Below are 10,770 nucleotides of genomic sequence, written 5' to 3' on the forward strand. Positions count from 1 at the left end.
GCGCTGCCTCCCGACACCATAGGTGAGTCCTGTTATCTCGTCTTGCGTGACGCTCTCGAGTAAAGTTTGCTATCGCGGAGCATTACTTTAGCCTTGTTGTATCCACGTGGGTCACTCAAGCGCACCTCATGCGCGTCCTGTGTGTACATGCAACATTACCTGTGAGCTGTACTGTACATACATGCACAAACATACATATTCCATAAATGTAAGAATTCATGCTAACTCAATGATCTTTATGCACTAAAGGAGGCATAAATAGTTACATACTGTAATTGTAATCAAAGTTGATTATTAAAAAAAATTTTTTCTAAGGTGTTAAACCAATGCATCATAGTGCAGCTCCACTGTTCAGCATACAGTAATTGACCAGGTATCTACTGAGCACAAGCACTTTAAATAATTTTTTGGTGTACAAATATGCTGCTCAAGAAAAGTGCTGATAGGGAAAATAACTCCTCGGTATGGTTTCATTGCTGGGTGGTGGCAAGGGCAAACATATGCTGAAGATGATGACCAGCCTGATTGAAGATAAAAGGATAAACAAGGCACAGAGGGTACACACTCATCGGAACCCCGAAAGGCACATGCCACTGGTGAGTTTGTTATTGTGGCATAAAATGGTGGCCACACGCTGCTTTGTTTGGCCTCCAGCCTTGCGACTGTGGTCAAGCAGGCACAAAAATTCAAGTTTCAGTGATTTTAAAAAATTCTATATCTGGTTGTGTGCAAGTGTTTTCTTGTTTTTAATGCTGTATTTGATGTTAGATGGGTTACTATTATTCCGTAAAGGTGATTTTTCATCATGGATGTTTTTTAGATGATTTTTAAAGGAAGCATTTAAGGCTGCTCGTGTTACTTTTGGGGCGATCCCTACTTAAACAGTACTGCCATACTGTTTGACATTTGTAGTTAGAGCCTGTATTTGTATATGATACAACTTGTGCTTGATACAATCTTACTTTTCCATTTAAACCCTTGGCATTGATTACTTCATATAGTAATTTTCTTGACAATTCTACAAAAATAATTATGCACACAATTAAAAAATTAAGGTACACATGTATAATACTACATTCTCTTACCAGGTGTTTGAAACAGCTTGATCACATCCAAGCTAAGGAAATGTGCAGATTGCTGGACAACATGCACAAGTGCAGGTCTAGCACCCTCATTGATGTGTTGTAGATTATTTAACCACTGTGACACTATCAAAGACTTGTTGGTCTTAATAGCATCCAACACTGTATCTGGTATCTCTAACATCGCAGAACTATATTATATAATCCTAAAGTGGATGAAATTATGAAAATTAATGCATAAGGTTTATATCATGAATATACATGTATAGCACCAATATTTCTAGGCATCTAGACTATGACTAATCAACAGAACTGAGTATAGTATAATAAGTAGGGATCGGTAAGAAATAATACGGTTTTGTAAATTTTCACACTTTAGAAAACAGCCTTTGCAATACATTTTTCCAGAAAAACCACCTGGAATGCATTAGCACAACTGTAATGATGCTGTACCTTGGTTAAATATATTGAAAAGTTGACTGTTTCAATGTACAGTGAATTTTAAAATTTCGAAATTCACCTGCATTTCATCTGCCTACCTGCCATAAGACCCAGTAACACTAGGTGTACATGCAGCTCCAGAAATTTCAGGCTGCCAAGGTAATGATGGCAGATTCACGAATCTTTTGTTTCGATTAGGTTTAGTCCACTGTACCATGCCGTTCATCATTCATTGGCCTTTTCCTTCTTCCCAAAAGATTATTGATAGTTGCAGTGGGTGTATCTGCACAGATGATTTTTGCACACTAACACGTCAGCCATAGTAAAAGGAGAGAGTAAGGGTGTAGTATTCAAAGAGTCCTTGTCTTAACATTGTGCAGCTGTTTTAACTACGGTTAGTCTTTTTGCGAGGTAGCTCTAATCATGCCTCTGACAAAACGCTACAACAAAAAGTGCTATGCTGAAAACAAAGAGAAGATAGCAGACAACAAGAAGAAAAAAATATCAAGAAGAGTTATAGAATAGCCATGCAGACAGTGCAGCATGAAGCCGCAAAACTTACATGAAGGACCCAGAGAAGAGTCGTGCTAACAGTGCAGCACAGAGTAGGGAAGGTTACATGAAATGACCCGATATTTTAAATGTTTTGGGGAGGCCATGACCTACCTGTCAGGGGTAGATCCAGGGGGGGGGGGGGGGGGGGGGCTTTGGGGGCTGAAGCCCCCCCCCCCCCCCCCCCTTCCTATTTAGGCTTTACTTGATCAATGTGCTGAGTATTATAATGAAATTTTGTCTTAGCATAATTATATGATCACTAATAATACAAATACTCATAAAACCACCTTATAATCTTTCCAAGGTATTATCAGTGGATTTATGCTAAACTTTATGCAACAAGGACCTGGATCAGCATTGGAGGTGTACAAGATCGAGATACTCTAATAGAGCAGTCAGCTAACTACTCTAATAGAACATTCACTGGAAACATGTAGTTGGTTCTGTTATGGAATCAGTTTTTCCAAATCTGCCTGCACCTATACATACAATGAAGTGCATTGGTCTGTTTAAAGGGCTTCATTCATCTACTTGTGTAGTTAATATGTATGGCAATACTTAATTTAGGTACACAATTTCCACTGAAAATGCTCTCAGATTCAATCTTGTATTGCTCAAATTTCAAAATTTTCCACTTTCAACATTCTTATTCTAACATGCACCTATTCAGTGTTGTGCAATGGTGAGAGGGGTACATCATGTACTTGGTTGTCTGTACCTACCCAAACTTTTCCATTAGCAAAATGCTTCAGAGAGCCATACCTATAATCTAAAGACAGTATATAAAATATCTACAGGCAGAAAATATTATGAATTTTATGTGGAAATGTCTCCAAATTGCAGTATTTTAGCATCTATTTTCAAAATTTTCCTGGGGGGGGGGGGCATGCCCCCAGACCCCCCTAGTTCCAGCATGCTTTGCATGCTGGGAAACGTGCTTCGCACATCTCTACCCAAGAAATTAGTACCTTGATTAGCCCCCCCTTTTATAAATCCTAGATCCGCCCCTGCCTATAGTGTATGAAATGTTGTGATTGTGTAATATAGCTAGCAAGCTAGACTTAAAAAGTCAACAAACTAGCTATTTTAAAAAATTAAAAATTTATAAGGAAGTAGGGATCGATGTAATGCACATTCTATAAAAAGGAAGGAAACATGCTCAAAAATGTTATGTACAGCTGAAATGAGAATGATCCACACAACAAAAAGTAAGGAAACAAGTCCAACAAGATTAGATGGTTACTTGCTAAAATAAGACTTGTACATTTTAATGCCTACTTTTGGCTAACATCTCGAAATAGGACTAGCTATATCAAATTAGCCAAAAGTATATAGGCATTAAAATGTGTCTCATTTTAGCAAGTAGCCATTGTTGGACTTGTTTCCTTACTTTTTGTTGCATGGATCATTTTCATTTCAGCTGTAACATTTTTGAGCTTGTTTCCTTACTTTTTGTAGCATGTATATTATATCAATCCCTACTTCCTTTTAAATTTTTACTTTGTTTAATAGCTAGTTATATAACAGCTTACAGTGACCAGTACTGAAGGTCTGACAACAACTTAAGAGAACATACCTGTTGCACATTTGCTACAATAAATCAAAATACATATATTGCAGGTAAAATTGATAACGAGGGTATGACTCTAGACACTACAATTGGGAAAAAGAAAATGACAGGTTGAAAGAAAAAAAGAAAATGGCAGGTTGATTGCCACAGAGGCTTAAAAGTATAAGTAACATAAATACCACACTAGGTATTTCTGCCAAAAACAATGTGGCATACATATGTATATTATATACCTTCATGTATAAAAGCCTTAACTGCAGGGATTGCTTAATAATACAGATTCAAAAGATATCCACTAACTCTACAAAGATTTTTAAAATACTCAATTGCAGTTAACATAAGGTAATCATGTAAAAAAAGAAATCCTGGTGATAAAACTACTAGTGAACACACAACTATGCCAATAACATTAACACAGCATGGTGTTACTGTTGATATAGGCTCTCACACCCTCCTATGCCATTTGATACAATTGATAGCTTAGTCTCACCAAAAGCAATTCATTTCAGGCAATTGGAAAGAATGAAAATTAAAAACTGAAACAAAAAGCTAAAATTGGTCAAAACTTGTAAAATGGCTACTAGCGTGTTCACTTCTATACAAAGACAACCTCTATGGTAATAGTGAACATGTCAATCATAGGTTTCAAATACATGTCATGACCACATCACAGTGGCGGATCTAGAGGTGGTTTCAGGGTTAAGCAACAGGGGCAGATCTAGGATATTCTAGGGCATTAGTAGATTAAATCACTCAACAGGTGTGCAAAGCACACTCAGCATGGAGGTCTGGGGGCATGCCCCCACAGAAAAAATAGCCTTCTAAGGTTAACACTTTTGATCGAATAAACTGCATCATGAAAGAGGTACTATTTATTATCCATCTCTAGCAGTTGCAATTCTAAAAGCTGACAAACAGAGGGTATTGAAAGCAACCAACTGAATGTGTCCCACAGGAAACATAGTAACCATGTACAGTAAATAGCTAGCTAATGTTATGAGTATAAGACAGTCCCAAAAAGCTATTATAGTCATACTTCATTATCTTGTAAATCGAAACCTATGTTGGTTTCATAGATTCTTATACACTTAACTAAAAGACTTATTTTGAGGTCATGAATAATGAGGGTTTATATAATGAGGTCACATGTCCACTATGATGAGTGCATGGCCTTACTATAGCAGTGGTCTATTACATAGAAGTAGTCTTTGTAAAGAGGCACTAATAGTGACAATTTTATGAAGTTTTTACCAATTTAGTTTTTCTGTTTCTATTTTCAATTTCAGTTTTAGTTTAGATTTCCACTGTTTCCAACCTCATAATTCATTCCAGCTGGTGAGACTTTAATTTCTACCATGTGAAAGGTCATCTGATAATTCTCCTCATGCACACAAAGTAACATTCATTACTAAAGTAAAGTAGGCGTCAGTACAAATTGAGACACAATATTTGAAAAGAGACCTTCTGTGTATAACAGTATCAATACTAGCCTGTGCCATCACCAATAGACAACTGACTTCTGCATGATAATTTCTATCAGTAAACCCCAGTACAGCTAGTCATGTGAAGCCAGCTTCTTTTGTTTCTTCTTAAGCTTCCTCTATTACATTATGCCACCAGGAAAAGGGGTTTGTTAAACCTGCATAAAAGTTCTTGCTACTTTCCCCCATAAGAAAAATGGCCTGACTACACCAGACTAAAGTTTTCAACATCTGGAAATTACGTCTGATTGGAGAACCACTGCACTGTAGGCCAGTACTGCATGCAGGAAGCTATAGATAGCTATGCAAATGCACTCAAGTTTTGGCTGGTATTGATAACATTGGCTAACATCGGTTGCCTAATGAATTTGTAAAAGCTTTGGCAGACTGCTGTTGTTTTCAAGTTTTCAAATAGAAATAATGTGCTATGAGCTTCAAGTATTCTGCTCTTTAATGATTTCTTGACACATGTACAGTAGATAACACTACTAACAAGTAGAGTTGTACCGATAATAGGATCGGTAATTGGATCATGCAGTAATCAGTAATTTTAGAAGCTGATAATTAGCTGTTTTTACCATAATTGGAAATCGGTTGTAATGGGCTGTGGCCAGCAGATTACCGTATGGCTCCTAATGTTCGTAGAATAAAATTTTCGTAATCATTGCAACATTACGAAAAAAATTTTTACAAAATTTTGAGATATTTCGGTAGCCACACAAGGCGACATGTTGTGAGCAGAATGAAGAGCCTTTACCATTATTTTAAGCGTGATTCAGTGTTACCTTCTCCGACTGGACCGTTGTCGAAAGAAGTGCCAGCTACTGCCATTACTGCAGCTAATAAAGAGGTTATGGAGTGCCTACAATATTCTGAAGACGAAAAGGGAGTGAAGAAGAGAGGAACCTACCAGAAATACAGCGGAAAGGACAAGGCAAGGATAGGAAATTATGCAGCAGCAAATGGAACGAGTGCAGCAAATCACCATTTTGAAAAAGAATTTCCCGATTTAAAGTACACAACTGTGTGCGAGTGGAAGAATGCTTTAGCTGCACTTGAAAATCCCATGAAACGGTCACGACGATTGAAGAAAAGAAAAGAGGAAGGCCATCAATGCTTCCAAAAGACATCACTTCACACCTTACCAAGTATATCCATGCCATACGGGACGCAGGAGGAATAATCAATACAGCGATTGTTATTGCAGCCGGTCTGGGTATTGTTAAGAAGGTAAATCCAGCATTACTAGAATGTAATGGAGGCTATGTTGTGCTTAAAAAAAGCTGGGCTAAGTATTTTTTGTCTTCATTGAATTTTGTGAAGAGAAAGGCAACAACAAAGAAACCTCAGTTCACTCCTTCAAACTTCGAAGAATTGAAGTCACAATATTTGATGGACATAATGGCAGTGGTGACTATGGAGGATGTCCCAGATGAGATGATTGTTAACTGGGACCAAACAGCTATATCCCTGTGTCCAACTGGACGATGGCAAAAGAGGGGTTGAAACAGGTGGAGGTGGCAGGTATTGATGACAAACGTCAAATTACGGCCACATTTGCTGCATCTCTGAGTGGAAATTTCTTACCTGTACAACTAGCGTATGAGGACAAAACAACCAGGTGCCATCCATCTGTTGATTCCCAGATGGCTTTCATGTTACCCATACAGCAAATCATTGGTGTAACGAGGAAACTATGATTTCTTATATTGAGGCAGTGATTGTTCCCTACATGGTTGAAAAGAGAAGGCAATTGGGACTGGACTCAAAGCACAGTGGAGTAGTCATCTTGGATGAATTTAAAGGACAAACAACTAGCCGAGTGCTGAATTTGTTACAAAGCCATCACTTATTTTATGTCATTGTTCCACCAAACTGCACTGACTGCCTGCAGCCACTGGATGTTAGTGTAAATAGAGCAGCAAAGCAGTTCCTTCGCAAGAAATTTGAGAATTGGTACGCTGATAACATTGTAGCACAAAAAGATACCAGCAAAGAGCTAGAGCCAGTGGATATGCGACTTACAATTGTCAAACCTATTGCTGCCAAGTGGATGATCAGTCTGTATGATTATCTTGTAGCTCATCCAGATATAATCAGAAATGGATTCAAGCATGTTGGCATTACTGATTTTCTTGCTAAATGAATTTTGAAGTTGATTTAATACACTGTGATTGTATAGTAAATTGTGTATCCAATTTATTTGTCTATTACAATTGCAATAATAATAAAAATGTCAATTACACTAATGCATACACTGTAATTATAAACTATGGGAATGGTTGCATGCTTTTAGCCTCCAAGCAATGGACCAAGTGGTGACGCAATAGTGACTGGTTGTATTGTGTAGGAGTTAATCCATGTAACAAGGAAATGGCAATGGCTATACTAAACACACCGCAATCAACGTCTCCTTGTTGTTTCTCTAGTTGTTCCACAATGCTGAAAGTTACATTTTCTTCAAACATGGAGTTGATTAAATCCAGAGTTGAGCTGTCTATGTCATTATAAACAGTGTCATACACATTCAGATTGTTACCATTGCACTGGACATTGGAAATCACCACCCAATGGTTACTACGGATGTGCAATATTTGAACAATCTTGCTGGATACAGAAAACTTCAATCGACCCTGCAAAAGTGTGTTCTGTAATCCATCACTAGATGGAAACTGGGCCCTCAGCAAAGCTTGTGCAAAGTTAATGTGACGGTCGCTCAGCCTCTCTTGTCCCACTATTATACGCTTATCCTCAGCTAAGAGCTGTATCCTTGTACCAGTAAATGTTACCCACACACTTTGATCTGCTTCACTCTCCAACTTGATCCTTTTTGCATCAGGAGCAACTGGAGTTACTGAAGCATCTATCATCAAGTCAGTTTCCTTCTTAGATATTGGCTTATTCTCATCTGCTGAAGCAATGCTTTTGCTGCCTATAGCTAGCAATTTCCTGGCCTTGTCTATCAGCTCCTTGGGCCCTTGGAGTATAATCATGCATGGTATTTCAAGACCACCTTGCACCAAGTCACTTGAGTATCTTCTGTGGGGATCTGTAACTTTGCAAGATATTGATCCACCATTCAAAATAAACAGAGAACAAGTAGAGCTGATCTTTTTCAGTAAATGTCCAACTGTTACGCCAACTTTCATGACCTTAACTGCAAAAGGGTCATGAAGATTTCCTACCTCGCAACAGCACGAGAGCATTTCATCTATAGCTGGAACCCATACATCTTGGTAGACATGGTATCCTCTGACACAGGTGTGAAAAACTGTTTCAAAGAGTCCTCCAATAGCTGCCATGCTGTTCTGGTAAAAACGTGTTCACGAGTCACGCTGGTTGCGCTTCAATAAGAAATTACGAAAATCGATCGCCGGCGCCGTGATCAAGCTTTTCCCGCGAATTTCGTTTCTTAAGAATTACGAAAATATTTTTTACGAAAATTTTCTTTTGTCAGAAATTGAAGATTTTATGAAAATTTTATACTACGAAATTTTGGAGCCATACGGTATTACTCTATTCAGCTTCAGCAGCTGCAGTACCACTGGAGGGCTGGTATCAAAGGCTCTGGTATGTACTTAGGTAATTTGTTTACGTTTTGTTGTAACCACAAAGATAAACAGTGATGGTTCAGGCCCCAGCCCACTTGTCTGACTAGCAACTTTGAGTTGGGTAAGTGTACAATTTCACAACATTGGCTTTACTAGCTCTACTTTTAGTGGAGTATGCAGAAGTATAACCTGTAGAGACCTAAAATCGGGTATCGGTCAACTATCAGTAAAACAGGGTAAAAATATATCAGATATCGGTTTTCCCTAAAAAGTGGGAATTGGTACAACTCTACTAACAAGCCTCCCTTTAATGTAATTATTTTCCAGGATAAGTAAGTGATGTAGCATTGAAAGTGATTTTCTTTTTTTTCTAGTGGACCTTTGCTACTGTATCTACCCCCCACCAATACTGTCTACTGCAAGTATGTAGTGCTATAAAGTCTAGGCAGTTATATTGTACTACAGATTCACTGATTTACACGCAGGTTAGCTAGCTACTATTTTTAGCTATAATCTTACTCAGAATCATAACCCATGCACTCTACTATATTCATGCTTTTAGTTTCACCACTAGCTATTAAATAGCTGACTAAAATTGTATGTAAGGCCACATAAACTTAATTATTAGTTTCTCATTCCCACCGGCATTGCCGTTTTTCTTACCTCATTAAGGAGTTTTTGTACCACTGGTGGCTAGGGAGGCCAATTAGCACCTTTTATAGTTGGTACCTTGCTAGAGCAGTCTAAGAAAATAGCATTTTGAGTCATTTTAGCTAGCTAATTCAGCTATCTAGTTAAAAATAAAATAAAAATCCACCTTCCCGCACTGCTATTTTGAGTACAGGAGGATGAGAAACTAATAATCAAGTTTATGTGCCATAACTCTCCAGCTACTGCCATCCACCCCTCTGGATCAGCCCTTGGGTTAATAGCAAGTATTCTGTGAGGTATTCTGTGTGTGAAGAGCCTAAGGTCAAATAGAAAATATAAACTACATAATAATACAGTGACGTATGTAGCTATAACCTTAAGGTTATGTTTCTTCCTGTGATTAGTGGGTGATGATACTACACACTTTATTTATTCATTGGAGTAAACTTAAACTATAGTTTACTCCACTGAATATCATTTCCTGCATAGCTATCACATACAACATGCAGAGGAATGTGCATTATGTGCAGGTGTTACAGATGTACAACATGTGTTTTAACCACTGGTGTGTTAACTCATGATCACCCTGTAGCTACTGGGATAAGTAACATGCAAAATGATATACAGTATGCACAAGAGCTCCGTACCATGCTACTCATATTATGTGTGCTTCACTTGTACACTGTACTAGCTACAAGCTACTGAAGCTAGACGATAACATTGCCAGCTCTCTTTCCCCAATGTAAATTCTTAAGACCCGCATTCAAGACTCTGCCCTGGTAACCTGAAACTGATCTGGGCTAGCCACCCACTTTGGTAGATTTCTGCCTGTAACCTAACAATCCCCCGCATTCCGCCTCGTCACAATTAGCTAGTTGATTGTCACAGTATGATATGCTGAGTACATTAACTTACTGCCGGTGATCGGCTATCTCAGGCTGCAAACGAGAGTTCACATCAACCGGAACGGATCACCCGCACAATGCCCCGAACAAAGAAGAATTCAACGTTCATTGTTACAAAGTGTTGGGAGGTACCTCCCGTTTGCGTAGGGGTGCAATAACCTAGTCTCATCCCCCGCTTATCGATTATAAGCGCGCTTATCATGAATCTATAATTCGGCGATATCTATAGCTAAGTGCGCTCGAGGAAGGGTCTGGGGTAGGAGACTAGCAGTAACCCACAATGCTTCTGCAGCATGGCAAGGAGATTTCTTTCTTTTTTTACAAGACAGTTTTTTAAACAAATTAATTAAATGTACAAACAGTTAAGGTAGCTAAGTGCGGCACTACTGGAACATTTTGTTGTGAAGATGTAATTAAGTGGGTCATGAAATTTAACGACCTAGCTAGGTAGTCTAGCTACTGAAAAACTAATGAAAATTGATTAAATTGATCTTGAATCATGTTTTCAGTTAGTTATGAAATTGGTACTGGAAA

General features: G+C 38.3%; 1 protein-coding gene across 1 annotated transcript in view; it reads right to left on the reverse strand.

Moving 5' to 3' along the window:
* Positions 1-10,351, reverse strand: part of LOC136265512 (leucine-rich repeat serine/threonine-protein kinase 1-like) — an 86,426-nt gene extending 76,075 nt beyond the window's left edge. The window contains exons 1-3 of the mRNA XM_066060383.1: positions 10,247-10,351; positions 1,086-1,288; positions 963-1,018 (exon numbers count right to left, since the gene is read on the reverse strand). Coding sequence (XP_065916455.1) covers positions 963-1,018; positions 1,086-1,266 — 237 coding nt within the window. The 5' untranslated portion in view covers positions 1,267-1,288; positions 10,247-10,351. The remainder of the gene's footprint in view (positions 1-962; positions 1,019-1,085; positions 1,289-10,246) is intronic.
* Between the last annotated feature and the right edge of the window lie 419 nt (positions 10,352-10,770).

This window comes from Dysidea avara, chromosome 9 (assembly GCF_963678975.1).
Source record: "Dysidea avara chromosome 9, odDysAvar1.4, whole genome shotgun sequence".
Lineage (NCBI taxonomy): Eukaryota > Metazoa > Porifera > Demospongiae > Dictyoceratida > Dysideidae > Dysidea > Dysidea avara.